The following is a 19,882-nucleotide window of genomic DNA, read 5'->3' as shown; positions in this document are numbered from 1 at the left end:
TTTCTCTCATCCTGTCTTCTTGTCTCTCGCTTCACTTTTTTTCTTACCTTTTTCTCTTTCCTCTCCTAATCTCCACCGTCTCTGTCCCCATATCTCTATTCTTCTCTATTCTTTCGTCACTCCATCTCTCTCTTTTCTCTTTCTTTTTTTAATGAGGTAACTTTTTTTCATAGCTTTATTTTATTCATTTATTTTTTATGTGATGCTGAGGATCAAACCCAGGGCCTCACATGGGCTAGGCACTCACTCTACCACTGAGCCCCAAACCCAGCCCATTTTCTCTTTCTTACTCTGTTTCCTATTGTCTTTTCTCATCCATGCCCAAGTCTGCCTTCTGAATTTTCCTCTTTTATATCCATATATAAGACATTAATTACTGAGGGGAAAAATTCATCCCCATTTCATCCCCATTACTGACCTTGACTGCTTTTATGATTGGGTATTTGGTGGTTGAGTGTGTCCTGAGGTTCTCTGTGGGAACTAAAAACCAGTTTCCAAGAACCTAGACACTTCTTGGGCATCAAGAAGAAATGCTACAAGCTCAATTTCTCATTGCTGCTTGCCAGTCCCAGATCTAAATATGAGAATAACTAAGTATAAAGACCCCTGGGGTGTAGGGAGTAGACTTTGTAATTTCCAGGTAAAAGCATCCATCAGACTTCAGTTAATTGCCCCCCCCCCCTTGATTCCTCTAGGAAAGGAGTCCTATGGGAGGCATTTTTGTTCTGGGAACCTGAGAGGATGAGTCCACAGAGAAAGCATCTCAAGGCACTCTTGGCCTGTCTTCTGCTTTGCCCTCTGCCTTCCCAGCCTTAATCATACTTGGTTTGAGGTCAGGGAGGAGTGAAAATAAACTGCTTCCAACCAGGTCCAAATGGAAAGCTAAGTGATTGGCTGGCCTCTGGGAAGTTAGGTAGAACCACATCCTTTTCAAAGGGTTTTTATTGGGCCCTTCCCACCAGGTAGCCCAGAGGATGTGACTTTGTGTTTCTTTACTCTGATGATCCTATTCAATGCAAAGTGGAAAGAGAAAGGGAAATATAACTTTTATTTTGAAGTTTAATTGCTTTGCTGACAAACTTAGGTATGGTTATATCAAATAAAAATAGTTTTCAAGGGAGGAAGGATGGAAAGAAGGGATAGAAGGAGAGGAAGTCAAAAGTAAACAAAAAAATACCAAAAAAATGAACTTGAAAATAGAAAAAAAATCTGACACATAAAATCCAGAAAAATTGTCTCACACTTGAAAAGCTTCAGGTTCTTTGAAGTTGATCCTTCGAAAAAGTGATTTATTTATTTATTTTATCATTTGTAATTCTTAGGGGTGAGATAACAGACAATATAGAGAAGGATTTTAATTTTAGATTATAAACCTTGAGAGTTTGTTGGCCTTTTTCAAAACTGGGTTTAAGAGGTGGTAGATATAGTGAAGATCTTATGTGGGCAGCTTTTTTCTAGGTGATGATGCTGTTTTACTGACACAGCTTCATGAACTTTGAAACAAAGGGATTTGGAGACTCTCTCAACTCAAAATGGTTGAATCCTGCTGGGATTTCAGGCAAAAGCCAGGAAAGAAAGTTAACAGCATCTAGCCACCTCAACAAGCTTTTCATAAATCTCTTTTAATGGTTATGTCATAATAGTTTCAATGGATGTCTATCACAGTCAACATAACCTTTCCTTTACTGATGAAAACAAGGCTGTAATTTTTCTCTCTTAAAATTCTGTTTTAATTAGACATCTTTCTACATAAAGCTGTTTCAGTATGGAGCTAAGTAGAAACTTTGTCAACACCTACATCATCAACTACCCAACTCCAGTAGCTGCTATTTTGCTATAGATTGTGGCAAATCAGTCACAGTTGTCCTCTCTCCATCAACTTGGGTGCATTTGCACAAACAAACCCTTCAAAAATGTGGAAGTTTTATTCTTTTCTCTCATTTTTCAATGACTTCCATTGCATTGAACTCACTCTTCTCAACTCACTCTTTTTAAGGTGGCTTAAAACCTGGAACAGCTTTACCTATAAAATATTAAATTTAGACATTGCATTCCTTCTCTTTCCACTTTACCCAGCATATAGGCCACTAGATAAAACCTATCTAGTCTCTGATTCTATTTTTTCCCCCAAATTTGTTTTGCCTTCACTCTGTTACCTCTCCAGTCTGGATCTTATGGTTTATCACTCATAACAATTTGCCCAAGTCTTAGGCATGGTGGTCTTCCGTGCACTCATGCAGCAAATCTTCAATGTTAGCTCCATCCATCTGGTCACATTCGCACCTCCTTATTTTCCATGTATTCATCAATACACCGGAATCTAGGTTCCTTTCCCAACAGGCACAGATATTGTTCTTAGTCATGTCATCAAGATTGCCCTTATTAGGAGATCCAATGGATGGTTTCAGCACTTCATCATTTTACCCCTTAGCTACCCTGACCCCATATTTTTATATTTTCCTCACACATCTCTGGTTGCTCTTTGGTGCCTTCTTTCCTCTTTCTCTGCTATTTCTTCAGTTGTGAATGTTCTTTGTCCTCTGTCTTCAGCGACTGTTCTCTTAGCTTTTCTCAGTTTCCTACTCTTCTCATCTCCTTTCTCCCCTCCTCTTCTCCCCTCTATCTCCTTTTTACTCAGTTTTTCTTACTCATTTCTTTTCTTTTTAGGTGTTATGGCTTGGATATGAGATGTCCCCTAAAAGCTCATGTGTTAACGCAGGAAGGTTCAGAGGGGAAATGATTAGATTGTCAGATCTGTAACCGGTGAATTAACCCACTTAGTGTTTTAGTAGTTTGAAGGTACTACTAGATGGTAACTGTAGGTGGTGGGTTGTGGCTGGAGAAAGTAGGTCACTGTGGTGTGCCCTTGGGGATTATATCTTCTTTCTGGCTACTATGAGCTGAGCATCTGTCCTTCACCACACCCTTCCACCCTTCCGCCAGATGTCCAGAGCAATGAAGTCAGCCAACCATGGAGTGAAGCCTCAGAAACCGTGAGCCCCAAATAAACTTCTCCTCCTCGAAGTTGTTCTTATCATATATTTTAGGCACAGTGACAGAAATATAACACTTTAGGCAATCTAATTCTTTTTGATGGTCCATGAATTTCTGCCTCTAGCCAAAAGAATTTTTGAAATTTTTTTCTCAAGGATAACCAATAGAGGGGCTGGGGATGTGGCTCAAACGGTAGCGCACTCGCCTGGCATGCGTGCGGCTGGGGTTCGATCCTCAGCACCACATACAAAGATGTTGTGTCCTCCGAAAACTAAAAATAAATATTAAAAAAAATTCTCTCTCTCTCTCTCTCTCTCACTCTCTCTAAAAAAGGATAACCAATAGATACCTCATTCTCAATGTATTAAAACTTCTCAAATCTCTTTTTCCTTCTGTGTCCCCCAGCTGTGTGAATAGCACAATCATACTAGCTGTTCGATTTATGAGTTTATAGAGGTTTTTATCTTCTCTGTTCACTTCATTTTTTTTACAGCTTTATAAAAATCAGTGCACGTAAAATTACCATAGTTAGATCCTGACCTTGAAGGAGGATTTAATATAATTCTAATTGTCTCCCTGAGACAGATTTTCATAATCTCTTACCTAAATGACTGTGGCCACCCCCTAAACAGACCTTGTTAAATGCTTAGACTTGCCCCCCAGGAGTCCATGCCCCGCCTTCTGACATATCTTTTATCCACTGCAAACACAGACTCATTATCCATTCACTACCTACATGAATGGTTTTTAATATGAACCCTTTATTTTATGATCAAATCCTTTCAGGGCTCTCCCTTTTCTTTTGGGTAAGGAGCATATTCTTTTGAAAGGTTCTGCATGATTCATTTTTTCTAACCTCTCTGGGTTCATCGTGAACCTTTTCCCTAGTTGAACTATACATTTTTGTTATCTTAACTTTATTTTTTATAAAATTTCTTCTAATTAGTAATACCTGATAGTAGAATGCATTTTGGCACATCATACACAAATGGAGTATAATTTTTCATTCTTCTGGTTGTAAATGATGTAGAATCACATCAGTTGTGTAATCATATATGTCCATAGGGTAATGATGTCTGATTCATTCTACTATCCTTTCTATGCCATACCCTCTCCCCTCCTGTCCCTCCTCTCTGCCTAATCCAAACTACCTCTATTTTTCCCTAGACTGTCCCCCCCTCTTATTGTGAATAGCATCCACATATTGGAGAAAACATTCAGCCTTTGGTTTGGGGGACTGGCTTATTTCTCTTAGCATGATATTCTCCAGTTCCAACCATTTACCTGCAAATGCCATAATTTCATTTTTCTTTAAGGTTGAGTAATATTCCATTGTGTATATATACCATATTTTGTTGATCCATTTGTCTGTTGAAGGGCATCTGGGTTGGTCCCATAGTTTGGCTATTGTGATGATATTTTTCAAATCTGTCATGCTTTTTCTTTTCCTGGTCTTATTGTATTCCTGATTTCTGCCTTCTACATGTCCTTCCTCTCCACTGCACTTTCTGTTAGTTTTCATCATCTGCCTCCTTTTAACTTCCTACACAAGGTCCTTGCCTTATCCCTTTAATTTGAGTTTGATGCCCCTTCTCTGCCCTCCCACAGCCTTCAGACATCACCTTTATTACAGCATTTGCCACACACCACTTTGACCATCCTGCTCAATGGATTGGGAGCTCTTGGAGAGGAAAAAAAAAAAAAACTGTGCTTTTCAAATCTTTACTCACTCTCCTTCACAAAGTCTTGCCATAGTCAATACACAATATTTTAATTAGTATTTAAAATGGATGAATGATGAGTGAAAGAAATAGTGAATAAAAGGCTATCTCCTCCACATGAATCTCTGTTTCTTCTCTATTCTTGACAATCTGAATGTACTCGTTTTCTGAAGGTTTCTTATACTCATGTGGTCAAAAGAATATTCCATGACCCTGAGAATGTGTCATAATTAATTATTATAACTAATTAGTTATGACACATAACTACCAAAAAAATTCTTGCATGTATTCAAGTGTTTCTGTAGGAAAAAAATTCTCTACTCCTTCATAAGTGCTTATTCCCCAGGGCCTAGTAGAAACTTTTTTTCCTGGTTCCAAATTAAATGGGGGAAGGAAGAAGCCCATATGCTACAGAGCCCACTGTTGTAGGAAATATCGTGGCACAAAAACTAGACTTTAGGCTTGAAGTTGATGCATTTGGGTGTGAAAACACATTTGGCCATTTTCTTTAGAGCCATTCTTAAACTCAACAAAATGGGGAAAAAACTACCCACCTCAAGAACTGTCATTGTTAAATAAGTTCATAAATAAGATATTAAAATTCTTTATAAATAAATGAATCTGTAAGTAATAAAAATTATTTACATTTTTATTCTCAAAGGAGTTGGCTGTCTTTGGTATCTGGGAAAGGCACTGGGAATAGTTAGGGAACCACAGCAATCACTTCCTAATTGTCTCTCACCAGAAACTTGTGGCAGTGGTCCCCTGGGTTCCTGATCTGGCTGGTAAAGAGGGATCCCCTTGTCATTGTCTTAGAGGCGGCAAAAAGGAAAGACTGCTCCTCTTCCCCATGTCTGAACTGAGCTTGTGACTTATCTTCCTATCCTAGGTCTAAGTCTCTTGGAGAGAAAATGAAAAATTAGTTCAAACCATGGAGGTGACAGTGTTTGAATTTATCTCTCACTGAGCTAGGTAAGGGCAATGCTTATAGTCTCCATTCAGAAATGTGTGTGTGTGTGTGTGTGTGCGTGTGCGCGCACGTGCATGTGTGGTAATGGTCCACACATGTATGCTTGTGCCAGGTACACTGTATATAATTTCTTTGGACCTTCTCAGATAACTTGGGTGGACATAATAATGATAATTCTTTGGGGTTTGAACTTTCCAGGAAAATGTTATCTTTTTTCATGTCACACGTTGCTGAATATCTGACCTACATTTCAGCTGTGAGCATACCCTTCCAGGTTAAAAAATAAAATAATAATAATAATGACCTGCATTATTACAAATAGTTATAAATATGACCATGTATAATTTTCTATAATCTACTTTCAGAAATTTTATAAACTTTTCATGAATTCACTTCATTTAAAAAAAAATTTTTCCTTCCACTGAAAGGGTACCGTAGTTGCTGTAATCTTTCTCTATTGATGAAAATCAGGAAGCCCAGGAAAAACATTGGCCAGGGTCTTCTGGTTTTGTCCTGAAGTCCTAAAAATTCCACTTTATGCTCAGTTGTCATTATATGAAGTAGCTGGTATCCTAGTTTCTCTATTTACCCCTAATCATCTAATCAAGCCTTCTATCCAAAGACTTTTGGGAAATTACAGATCTCACCTTCTCCTTAATGAGGAACTGTATATACAGGTGTCTCTTTTGTGAAAAATACACTTCTAGAGGCAAGAGAGCCCCGTGTTTAAGAGCATGGGTTTGAAATCAGAAAAATCTGGACTGAATGATATTCCCATCATTTTCAAAATATATGATTTTAGGCACATTACTTACACACTCTAAGCCCTAATTTCCAATTGGTTAAATAAGAACGATACTATTTTCATTCCTAATTTTAATAATATTATAATCTATAATAAATACCAATAATACTATAGTATTAATAATATTTATAATCACTAATAGTATTACTCACAATACTAATTTTTATTATCAGTATCACTGATATTATCATGTAGGCACAAATCTTGAAATCATAGATTTTGATTCATTCATAAATTCTCAGATTTACTTCTTGAAATTCTTGAGTGCTCCCAGGCAGCAAGTGCTGTCTTACTGGGCCATATATTTAATGAGAGCATTTAATATAGTTGGAAGAATATAGTCTTTCAGGTCAGATAGACTTCGGCTCAACATAGACTAATGCTATAACATTGGGTGAGTTTCATCACTGAGTCCTGGTGTCCTCCTCTCTAAAATGAGGATCAGAATGCTTATGTTGAAAGGTTGTGGGACAAGTGAATAGTATTTGAAAAGTACCTAAAGCAAATTGCTCTATCAGATTTTATTAGCAACACAAGTATTTCTCCAGCCTTGTCCTATTTCAGTCTTTCCAATGGGGAAGAGAGTAAATTTGTATTCAATGTCTATAGCCTCTGCTTTCATCCTGCCTGTAATCTTAACCCTCTCCCTGCTCACTCTGAGGCAGCTGGTGCCCATGTTCTGCTATTCGACCCCAGTGCCCCCAAATCAACTGCTCTCGGCCATGTCATTTCACTGAAGGTGTTGGCTGTGGGGCTCTTTCTCTCCCAGGTATCTGAAATCTTTTCATCAAGGGAAAAAAAGACATTAAAATTCCAACTAGAGAAAATATTGTACAGGAAATCATGCTGCACAAGTGTAGTTTTGCAGAAAAAAAATGAGAAAAAAACTGATTGAGATAATTTGAAGAATCTCAAGAAAGTTAGAGAGAGGTTTTTCAGCACTCATTTTCTTAAATTAGTGAAAACTCTGGAGTCAGGCTTTAGTCTGTGCACAAAGACTTTGCTCATATGGCTAAGCAGTAGATAATTTTCCACCTGACTCTGGGAGACCTAATTATAAAGTGTTCATAAATATTCTGGTTCTGCTCCTAAATTGCATATGAAACCATTGGCTGCATTGCTAGAGTTCCTGAAAGTTAACATTTGACATGAATTTTCACCTACTAGATTGAGATGGTTCATAATTACACTCTTCCTTTCACTGTGAGCAAGAATTTTGCATCTGTTTTATCTCAAATTTAATTATAAAGGAGACACAGGGAACATAGAGACACATGGAATGCAGAGTTCACTAAGTTTTACTGATGGATAGAATTATATGGTAAGTTAACATTTGTTTACCTATTTCTTTAGTATTAGTCAATTAGTCGTTTCAATACTTCACTCTTATAAAGTTGCAAAAGATAATGTAATCTACTCCCTTATGAGGAAAAACCAGCATTTTTTCTAGGGGATATGTGGAAAAATTATTACATCAAAGAAAAAATTAGTCTTCAACTTTATAAGAAATATTCAAAGTGGAGGAACAAATTTAAATATTTAGCAGTAACATGTGAGTTTCTTTTCTTCACATGCTTGTCCATGCATGGTGCCTAGTTAAAATTTTTATTAATGGCACTTCATTGTGTTAAATTGCATTTCCTTTATCATTTACATTTAGACTCTTTACAATATGTTTATTGGTCATATGAACTTCATTTTATTTAAATTTCTAGTTCACATTTTTGCTATCATCATTATTATTATTTGGTACTAGGGAGTGAACTCAGGGGCACTCAACTACTGAGCCACATCCCCAGTCCTGTTTTGTATTTTATTTAGAAACAGGGTCTCACTGAGACCTTAGCTTACTTAGCACCCCACTGTTGCTGAGGCTGGCTTTGAACTCGCCATCCTCCTGTCTCATCCTCCTGAGCCTCTGGGATAATAGGCATGCCCAGCCTTTTTGCTAAATTTTATTGTAATTTTTGTCTTTTCTTTATTGATTCTTAGGAATTTTATATGCATCCTGAATATCAACCTTTTGCTGATTGGGGCATATTCTCCAGTGTGTAGCTTGTCTCTTAACTTTACAGGATTGTGTTGGAGGTGGTATAGTTCAGAAATTTTATATTAATGCACTCAAACTAATTTGGATTTATGTTGTCTGTTTTATGGGGTCTTGATTAAGAAAAGTGTATCTGGGTGACAACTTGGTAGCCTGAGGCGTGAAAATTGCAAGTTTGAGGCCAGCCTCAGCAATTTAGTGAGGCCCTAAGCAACTTAATGAGTTGTCTCAAAATAAAAAATAAAATGAATTAGAGATGTGGCTCAGTGGTTATTGAACCCCTGGGTTCAATCCCCAGTACTCCACCTCCTCACACCAAAAAATTATGTTTCTACTCTAAGATCATAAATTTAAGGTATGGTATATTCTTCTATTGGTTCTACAATTTTATTTCTCATATTTAATTTTTTAAATCCATCGGAGACTTTTTGTGTATGGTGTGAGACACAGGTATAATGGTATTTTTTCCTGTATGGATGGCCAACTGCCCATGAATTGAAGAATCCATTCTTTTCTGTTTTCTCAGTGATTTAAAATGCCACTTCTGTCAACTGTCAATCTTCACTATAGACCTATCCATTTCTAGGCTTTATTGGTTTTTCTTTGTAAAAATACATTATTTACTGCAATCACAATAGCTTTAAAATAAACTTTGATGTATTATAGTGAATTCCTACCTTCTTTTTAAATAACAGAGATAGATATTTTCATATTGACTTGGACTGGGAAATAAATCGCTTATAGGCTACTTTAGAGACACTGAAAAGATTAGAATTCCTTTTAAAAATTAATTTTGGCATTCAGATTGTAGAAATGATGACAGTACTTACCTAGCTCCTATATCTAAGACTACTACATCAGCCCTACACTAAGTTGTTAGAATAGTGTAAAAGGAAAATTATTAAGTAAATATTAACTGTTAGTATTATCATTTACAGAGACTGGGACCAGACAAGAAAGAAAGTGGTTATACATCCTACACCTACATTATTTTCTACCATGTTTGCAGTGAAATATGGGGTAAATGTAAGAAAATATGGAAGACACTTGCTAAGTCAGAAGATCATCTCTATCACTCTATTCCATAGTCATCATTTCTTATTCCAAGACATTACACTTTTTCCCTTCAACTTTCTTCCCCAGTACCTCACCCCCACATTAATACATAAGTATGAGGTCTGAGAACAAGAGCATTGTGTCAGAATTCCTCCTCCTGGGGCTCCACATCTGGCCAGAGCAGTGGAGCATCTTCTTCACCCTGTTCCTGGGCATGTACCTGACCACGGTGCTGGGGAACCTGCTCATCATCCTGCTCATCAGGCTGGACTCTCGCCTGCACACCCCCATGTACTTCTTCCTCAGCCACTTGGCCCTCACTGACATCTCTTTCTCATCTGTCACTGTCCCAAAGATGCTGTTGAGCTTGCAGACCCAGCACCTATCCATCACCTATGAAGGGTGCATTTCACAGACATATTTTTTCATATTTTTTGCTGACTTAGACAGTTTTCTTATCACTTCAATGGCCTATGACAGGTATGTGGCCATCTGTCACCCTCTACATTATACCAGTGTCATGAGTCAGAGCCTGTGTGGCATGTTGGTAGCTGTGTCCTGGGTCATTGCTGGTGCTTGTGCTCTTTTGCATACCCTCCTCCTGGCCCGGCTGTCCTTCTGTGCTGACCACATTGTCCCCCACTTCTTCTGTGACCTTGGTGCCCTGCTTAAGTTGTCCTGCTCAGACACCTCCCTCAACCAGGTGGTGATCTTCACTGCAGGGTTAGCAGCCATCATGCTTCCATTCCTGTGCATCCTGGTTTCGTATGGTCGTATTGGGTTCACTATCTTCCAGGTTCCCTCTTCCAAGGGCATCTACAAAGCCCTGTCCACTTGTGGTTCCCATCTCTCAGTGGTGATTCTCTATTATGGGGCAATTGTTGGTCTTTATTTTCTTCCCTCATCCAGCAACACCGGTGACAATAACATAATTGCTTCGGTGATGTACACAGTGGTCACCCCCATGCTGAACCCCTTCATTTATAGCCTGAGAAATAAAGACATGAAAGGGGCCTTATTCAAACTCCTGAGTAAGAAGACATACTTCTCCAACTGAGACTTTTCTTTTGACAACATTTGTATGATCTTGAGGGTAGCCAGGGGGATCTAGTTTGGCTATCCGTGGCTCTCCTGTGGCAATAGATTGCCCAATGCACGTGACCTTTATCTCTAATCTATTAGGAAGATCCCTCATAGTATTCTGCAGATGAGCAAAACCTGTTGGGAACTAGACAGCCCACCTTTAACTTTTTTGCAGAAGAACATTCTATGGAAGACTTTGAAATTTCCTGATATAAATAAAGGAAGTGCAGACTCCATTTTGCCATAGTATAGAAGCTTGATCCATATGATGGGCTTGCCTGTCCTGCCCCTATTTTTGAAATTATTTTCTGTGTCCTGTGGGTTTTTTCGTTGTCCTATTTTTCCTAGCTTTTATTTCTCAGCCAGCCCATTCCACTGAGGGGAACCCCATATCCACTGCCTGTTCAGGATGTGGGCAGGATGATCTTGTTTCCTCTAAATATAAATACAAATTATTAAAATATAACTCATTTGTTTTCCTCTACATTTGTTTTTCAAAATGCTTTGCTGATAATATCCTTGCACCTGTTGAAGAAAATAATAAAGCAGAATATGTTTTGTAGGACTTTATTTTTTTTAATATTTGGATTGGAAAATATTTTGGCTGGTATCACTAAACAGAAGGCAACAGAACTGGTCCTTCTGCAGATTTAAAACTTGTTACAAAATGTGTCTGACCTTTCACACGTTCATTTCTAAGAAAATTTCCTTTTTTTTTTGGTAAAGATATAGCTACCCTATCATAAAGGTACCCAGACATCCAGGAACTCTGAAACCTAGAACTTTCAAAGTAGGTTTCATTTCACTTACTGCTTTCTTGTCCTTCAGGAATACAGTGCATACTTCTTTTATCCCAAACACATACAGGTATTCAGTGACAAAGTCACCTTGGATCTCTCAGGTACTGATCTAAAGGCTTCATATGAGGTAAAATCATCTAATTTTATCCTGACAACAACTCAAATACATAGTTTGGGAAAACTCAGGTGCAAAGAGGTGACAAACACCCCCAAGACCATACTGTTAGTGAAAGGAAGATTTGAGTGTTGGCTGTCTGACTCCAAAGTGATTCAGTGAGGACTATAATAGTTTATATGGAACAGTATAAATCAAAGGAAGAAAAAGTAGCACAGCTTGGTGTAGGAGGATACTAAAGACTTCCCAGAGCATGTATTGCTTTACCTGAGTCTTAAACAAGAATTATTCAGACACACAAAATTCCATCTTGTCCTGGTGATCAGAAAAAGGGAGCATCATGTGTCAGGGTTTCCATGGAGACAACATTTTGATAGACACAAAATAAAATAGATGAGATAGTCTAGTAAGTTGAAATAGAATAGTAAAGTTGAAAGTGAAGATATTTATAGAAAATTCCAAATAATCAATATTATAACTCTTAAGCCTCTCAATCTAATGTGGGTCTAAAAATATTTATAAGTTGGAAACAAGAGAGGGTCTTGTAATAGGGAGCTTTTGGATGAAGCTCCACATCCTCCCAATAGGAAGGAAGGTACTTTCCTCCTTATTTCAAGCTTAACAGGAGAAGCTAGTGGACTAGAACCATTTAAAGAGTTTGGTATGTATAGCTCTGGCTTTTATGAAAGCAACAGAAATTGCAAAGAAGAAATGAGAAGAAAGGACGGGTGAGAAAACAAGAGAAATATGTTCAGAAACTATTTTCATTTCTTATCATAGTGGGCAATAAACCAAAACTAAACAAAAGTTTCCTGTATACCACAGGTGCGTTGTGTGATAAAGACAGGTATAAGCCATTAAATCTGCCCGAAAAGAGCTTTAAGAAAGCCAAAGAGACTCTGAGACAGATAATTGTATGGAGCACAGCATTATATAATGAGGGGATCTGAGGAGGAGTGTCCACAGGGAGAAAATATAGATTAACCACATTGCAGTGGATGCATGAGAAGGCTGTCTGGAAGTCTCTAAATATCCCCAACCTGGAGGGGACACAGCAGAACTAGTCAGTTTTGACCACCATCCAACCCAAGAAAAGGCGAAACCTCTAATACAGTGGCCATCAAGGAAACACATTCTATGACCCCTTGTTCTGACCCCCACTCCATTTCAAGAGGATGGGCTCAGTCACTGCAATCGGACTTCAGAAAAATGAGTGAATAGGAGATAAAATATCATTATGATTTCTTCCTGGACCTCCAATTATTTTTACCTCCAATTTTTTATTGGTGCATTATAGTTGTACATAATGATGGGATTTGTTGTTACATATTGATACAAGTACAACAGCATAACAATATAATTTGGACAATATAACCCTCCAGCCTTTCCTCCCTCCCACTTCCTGGTCCCTTTCCTCTACTGATCTCCCTTTGACTTTCATCTGAGGAATTGTAAATACTGAGGAGTGGTATAGCTGGGTCATATGGTGGTTCCATGCCTAGTCTTTTGAGGAACCTTTATACTGATTTCCACAGTGGTTGTACTAATTCACAATCCCACCAACATTGTAAAAGTGTTCCTTTTCCTCCAGATCCTCTCCAGCATTTGTTATTACTTGTATTCTTGATGACTGCCATTCTGAGTGGTGTGAGATAGTGTAGTTTTGATTTGCAAATCCCTAACTGCTAAGGATGCTGAACATTTTTTTCTTATATTTGCTGGCCATTGGTATTTCTTCTTTTTGAGATCTGTCTGTTTAATTCATATGCCCATTTATTAATTGGGTTATTTGATTTTGGGATGATAAGTTATATTCTTTGCATGTCTGAATGGGTGAAAATGAACTCCGCCACTATGTGTAACTATAATGCATGGATGAAAACACTAAAAAATTCAGATATACTTGATTTGAACCACACTATAACGCACATGGTTTCCTAGCCAATGCCAACTTAAAAATCCTATCAGGCAGTGGAAATCTCCAAGTGCTATAATAGCTGCATCCTGCTGAATTGTGATCAAAGCAAGTAATACTGATATTCAACTATTCTGACTTCTGATGACATCTAGCTCAATTTCTCATTGTATTGATTAGAGACATGGATTTTACTCTAGGATTTTACCTGACTTGTATTTTCCAAAGTTACAAACTTCTTCCTGACTCTAGACAATGTCTTGCACACATAAGCTGTTAGATATAAAGTACTTGTATCTCTCTCTCTCTGTGTGTGTGTGTGTGTGTGTGTGTGTGTTGAATTGGTATTAATATCTCTGCATTTGAAAGGCATTTACTCTGAAAATGATACTATAGTACATATTGGCCATGTTGTAGGCTATTATTTTGCAGTAACTCTATGCTAAAGCAAGATCATAGGGTTGAGCCTCTTATTGCTGAAATACCTGTAGCAAATTGTGCTAGAGGGAATTCATCAAATATAAGATGGTTCCCTGTCAAAAAATACTGAAGGGCTGGGGTTGTGGCTCATTGTTAGAGAGCTTGCCTAGCCTGTGTGAAGCACTGGGTTCAATCCTCAGCATCACGAAAAAATAAACAAAATAAAGGTATCGTATCCATCTACAACTAAAAAATACATTTAAAAGTATTGGAGTTCCTCTTCCTCAGTCTCTGAATACTTACCAATGGCACATCTCTCCCTTATTTACTAGAAATCAGAATGCTTGCCCTTTTCAGGGTGACTTACCCAAAGATCCACTTTAAAGTAAAAAAAAAAAATAGCAAATTGATGCATGAATAACTCCAAGCACATTAAAATTAAGGTGTTGGTAGACAGTAGATAATATTTAACATAGTAACTATCTTTAAATAATGGAAGATATTTGCATAATGTTTATAATTAACAGTGAACAAGGAATAAATTTTCAGGTTATTTGAAAACTTTCAACAATGCAAAAGATAAAGACAAAAGCCAGAAAAGAAATGACCCTAGTTTTACATAGAGGAATTCTGTGCAAGAAGGGTAATGATAGTTGTTCTAATGGTCCATTGTGACTCTCCTACTGGACAGAAGGCATTTCCCTGTGTGTTAATTCAGGAACCAGACTCTATTATCTCTGAGGCAGCAGGTGATCTGCTTCCATCCAATAGAGAAGGAAATCTGCTTCTTTGAAAATCTGGCCAGGAAATAGCAAGCATTCTCTTCCATTGTGTCACCTAGTCTTAGATTTGTAAGAAAATACAACTGCTATCTTTGAGTGACAATTCATAGATCATGAAATCTGGGTGAGTAATAGCCATATCTGACACAAATAGCCAGTAAACATATGCAAAAATGCTTTACTTAATGAATAATAAGCAAAAGAGAAAGTAAAGGCACAATGAGGTACAATTTGATATTTACTACTTGGAAAACATTAAAAAAATCTTCTGTCAATACTGAGTATTGTTTCAGAGGCAAAGTAATAGGAACTCTGTGGATACAGATTTAAATCACTATTGTTTATAATTAATAGACTATTTTTAGAGCAGGCTTACGTTCATAGAAAATTGATCAGAAAGGGTTCACAATGTATTTTTCCCAGCCACTGGCCACAGTTTCTCCCATTAACATCTTGGATTGATATAGTGCAATTAGTATAATTGAACCAATATGGATACATTATTATTGACTAGCATGAACAGTTTATATTAGAATTCACTACAGGTTTTTCCTTTGCTTGTTTTTTAACAGTTTTATAGTGAGAAGTACTCAACTATAGTATTATACAGAAAAAAAATTCTACACTGAAAATCCTCTTTGATTCACATGTTCATCCCTCCCTTTCCCCAGCACCAAAGACTTAGCAACTACTAATATTTTTGTTATCACTATAGTTTGCCTTTTCCAAAATGTCATACAGTTGAGATCATATAGTATGAAGTCTTATCATATTGTCTTCATAGTGTAATTGTTTTGTAGGAGAGTTTAGCAATGATAGTTCAATTAGATATACACATGGTCTACAATCCAGTTATCCTTCTTCTTGGTGTATGTGTGTATGTGTTACAGAATCCCTTGAATCTACACAGAGGATGCATTACAAAAATATTTGTAGCAGCATGATAATTATAGAAAAATGTTGAAAGCCAAAGGAAAATAAATGGTCCTGAAAATAGAGGAGATAAGAGCATCACAGTGGAATATGAAAATATAAAGATGATTTCACAGGGATAATAGTAGATGACAACAAAAGAAAAATTCAACAGAGTAAATACGGTCTTATTTTATTTTTGTGCAGTTTGGAGAAGACAGAATTGAAGGATCGATAGAGAAGTATTAAAATTCTAATGAAAAATAAAGAATTTGTGAAAATACTCAAGATACTGGATGCCTTCAAGAGCAAAGAAAATATAGCTGAAGACCAGAGGAGCTTCCACACATTGTTAGCTTTTTTCCCCTATTTAAAGGTGAATGATGTTGAATGAATATTATTCTTTAAATACTATTGTAATAGTATTTAAATGCTATTGTAATGAGAGTCCCCCTCATGCTTTTATATAGCCTTTGCTGCTCTGCCATTATGGCTAAGGAAGTGGATTTCCTTTTTCCCATCCTAGGCCAAGTTATCTATCTTTGAGCACACACCCACCACAGGAACCAAGTAATTCAGACTCCAGGGATAGTGTCAGAAGATCGAAGAAAGGCTATCTCTCAAATTAACAAGTGAGTCACAACTCTCTCCAGGGCTCACCAGAATGAATCTCTTCTTTAAAAACCCTCTGTACTTCCTAATGGGCAGAATTTGTGTTTCTCCTTTGCTAGCAAGGCAATAAACCTTCTTTCCCCTCAAAACCATGTCCTCATTATTGAATTGGCATCCAGGACAAGGACTGAACTCTTGGTAACATTATTACTTAAAATATGATCATATATTTTATATATATTAACACATGTACATTTATAAGGAAAAATACATCATATATGTGCTATAGTTAAACCGCATATAACATCTTATATATGTCATTTTGTTCATATCCAAATTCAATATTATTATAAGATGAAAGTGAAATGGACAAAAATATTACAGAAATGTGAAAAATATTCAATTGGCTTATAGTTGTATGATTTGACCTCACACCCTCAGTAGATTGAGTTCCAATTCCACCAACTAGCATAGGCCTAGTTATTAAATCCCCCTTAACTTGAACTTCCTCCTTCATATCAATTACTACAACTCATTGAAATAATAGCCATGGAAATATCTGTCACAGTGATTGATTAATAAGTACATTTGTAAGTACATTTAAGCACTTGCTTGGACCACAGGCAGTTTCTCCATGACTAAAGACAAAACTGCCATTTGGGATGGAAACATAGGATGGCATTTACGCAGCTGGGCAGGGAAATAACTTTGTACGTTGAAAGAGAAAATACACCTGGATTCAACTACACCAAACACCTGTTTGAGCTCACTGCAGGTTGCCTGTACTTCCTGACTTCCTGCCTGGTTATTTTCTGTTCACACCCTGAAATGCTGCACGCCCCGTACCAGAATGGACTCATCACCCACAATCACAACAACTCCTGGAAAGTGGAGTTTTTCAGGAGAAAACCTCCACTCTCTCTACTATTCTTCACACATACTTAATCCTCCCTAGTCAAGTTGCAGGTCATACTTCATACCTGTTCGGATTCTATCTGAACAATTTTCTCTTCATTTACGGAAAGAAATTCTCATTTTTGAGTGGCAAAAAAAAAATGGGTGTCTAATCACCATCATTACAACCAAAGTTAAAAAAAAATTGGACAATGCCTAAGAGATTACAATAACTGGTGTGAACAGGGTGAGAGAGTTGGGGAAGATTGGCCAATAAATACTAAGTTAGACTGGTTAATTCTGGTATTCTATTGAACAATATGGTGACTATAGATAATTATATGCTATACATATACCAAAAAAACTGGAAGAGACTTTGAAAGTTTTCACCAAAAAGAACTGATAAATATTTGAGAAATTAGATAGCTTTTGTTTTTTTTAAAAAAATGGAGAAGTATGCATTGTGTATATGTAATGGAAACATCTCATGATACCCTGTAAATATGTATCATTTTATGCATCAATTAAAAAAGAAAAAAAACATAAAAACAATAAACTAAATTAATGATTAAGATTATTCACAAAAATAAATTCCAAGTATATGACAAGGTAAAAACAAAAATAAAAACATGAATTTACTTGAACAAATAAATACAATTGTTTTCTTAAGAAACAAATTTTGATAAAAAAGGAAGAGGACTACCCAATGAAAAAGGACCAAAATCTGTGACTATGTGAAAATTTGAAATATTTACAAGAAAAGGATGCTATTAAACGAGAAAAAAATATTCAGGTATATCTGTAAAAATATTCCCAAGTCTGACAAACTGACAAAGCATTACACAGAATAACTAAATTCAAAGTGTAAACATTGGCAGAAAAGAAAATACCATCTAAAGATTGATTAAGAAAAGAGATTCAGAAAGAAAAGGGTGCACACATGGGATTAATAGGGTCTCATATGCAGTTAGTGAGAACATAAAGCATATTACACTGAAAATGTTCTGCTTCTGAGGATGTTCCTCAGAGCTCCTTTCATATCCTGATTCCTCAGACTGTAGATGAAGGGATTCAGCATGGGGGTGACCAGAGTGTACAACACAGACACATTAATACTAATGACATCTTTGTCATTAGTATTATTGGATGAGGGGACACAGTAGACTCCAATAATTGCTTCATAGTACACAGAAACCACAGAGAGGTGGGAGCCACATGTAGACAAGGCTTTGAAGATGCCCTTGATGGAGGGTCTTCTCAGGATGGTGGCCCCAATGGGGCCATAAGAACGAGAATGCACATGAGTGGCAGGATAATGACCACAACTCCTACAGTGAGGATGACCAACTAATTGATGATGTGTCTTAGCTGGACAGCTTAAGTAAGGCACAGAGGCCACAGAAGAAGTGGTGACCAGTGTTGTCTCCACAGAAGGACAGACGGGCTAGAAGGAGAGTGTGCAAAAAGGCATTGGCAAAGGACAAAATCCATAACACAATTATAAGCAAGAAACAGATGTTCTGATTCATGATGGTGGTATATTACCGAGCGTGACAGATGGCCACATACCTGTCATAGGCCATCGAGGTCAGAAGGAAGTTGTCAAGATCTGTGAACAATACCTAAAATAATTCCTGGCAAATGCACCCAGCATATGAGATGGATTATCCCAGATATTCATGAGCATCTTTGGAGCCGTGACTGAGGAGAAAGAGATGTCAGTGAGGGCCAAGTGGCTGAGGAAGAAGTACATGGGGGTGTGCAGGCGAGAGTCCAGCCTGATGAGCAGGATGATGAGCAGGTTCCCCAGCACCGTGGTCAGGTACATGCCCAGGAACAGGGCGTAGTACGTGCCTTGCTGCTCTGGCTGGATGGGGAGCCCCAGGAGGAGGAACTCGGACACACTGCTCTGATTATCCCTCCTCATGCTCTTCTTTTGCTGAAAGCAAAGAATAGATGAAAATAGAAAAGAATGAAAAGCAAAATGAGTCAATATGTGTATATTAAGGAATATCTTAATCTTTTGCCACATTTATGGCTAGATAGTCTGAATAAAGAATATTATTTGTTCACTGAGAACCAACACAATATCTTTTGCAGAAACCATGAAACATCTGAATCATCATCAGATCAGACCAGGTTCAAACATGAGGAGTCCAAGAATTCATGATGGAAATCCAAGATTAGATAATTAGGTGCAAGGTGAGGAAGAAACCAGTCAGTGGGACTATAGTAGAAGATGTCTAAGGGTCTGTTGAGCCGGCTGAACCTTCCCAGGTTCTGAAGCACCTTTTTGCTGATGCTTTATTTCCATGGTTTGGATCAAGATTAGAGAACATCATGAGGAGATCTGAATCAGCAAGGTATCTGGGTCTGGAGAACTGGCGGAAAAATCATATGCAGCAGCAAGGGCCTCAAGGGTATGAATTCAATCAACATTAGATGTCTGGTGATATACTTTGAAATACATCTATAATTTTTTTCTTCAGGAAAACTCTTTCCCACTTACCCTTTTTAGTCTTATTTCAACCTTTCTAAATGAATTTTCATAGCACATGGAGAAACATTCTGTTTCTCTTCCAAATTCCTTTTTTGTGTATTCCCTCAACTTAAACCAAATCTTGCTTTTTGAAGTCTGTGAAATGCCAGGAAATGATCACCTTTTCTAGCCACATCCTGAATGGACCCAGAAGAAGTTCTTCATTTCTTTTCCTCATAAACAAAAAATAACTTCTCCTTTTTGTAGTTCCTCACCT

At 37.4% G+C, this 19,882-nt stretch overlaps 1 protein-coding gene and 1 pseudogene across 1 annotated transcript; one reads left to right on the top strand and one right to left on the bottom strand.

Moving 5' to 3' along the window:
* Positions 1 to 9,708: 9,708 nt before the first annotated feature.
* LOC124097375 (olfactory receptor 1J1-like) lies at positions 9,709 to 10,650 on the top strand. The gene has a single exon (XM_046451825.1). The coding sequence runs from the start codon at positions 9,709 to 9,711 to the stop codon at positions 10,648 to 10,650; it is 942 nt and encodes a 313-aa protein (XP_046307781.1).
* Positions 10,651 to 18,114: 7,464 nt separating this feature from the next.
* On the bottom strand, positions 18,115 to 19,053 carry LOC124097323 (olfactory receptor 1J21-like; annotated as a pseudogene).
* Between the last annotated feature and the right edge of the window lie 829 nt (positions 19,054 to 19,882).

The sequence above is a fragment of the Marmota monax genome, unplaced genomic scaffold, assembly GCF_021218885.2.
Source record: "Marmota monax isolate L192 unplaced genomic scaffold, Marmota_monax_Labrador192_F-V1.1 WCK01_AAM20220418_F8-fsc00020, whole genome shotgun sequence".
Lineage (NCBI taxonomy): Eukaryota > Metazoa > Chordata > Mammalia > Rodentia > Sciuridae > Marmota > Marmota monax.
This window is presented reverse-complemented; position numbering and strand designations above follow the sequence as displayed.

Excerpts from the sequence above, each read along its gene's own strand:
- LOC124097375 (XM_046451825.1), top strand. The coding sequence starts at position 9,709 with ATGAGGTCTGAGAACAAGAGCATTGTGTCAGAATTCCTCCTCCTGGGG.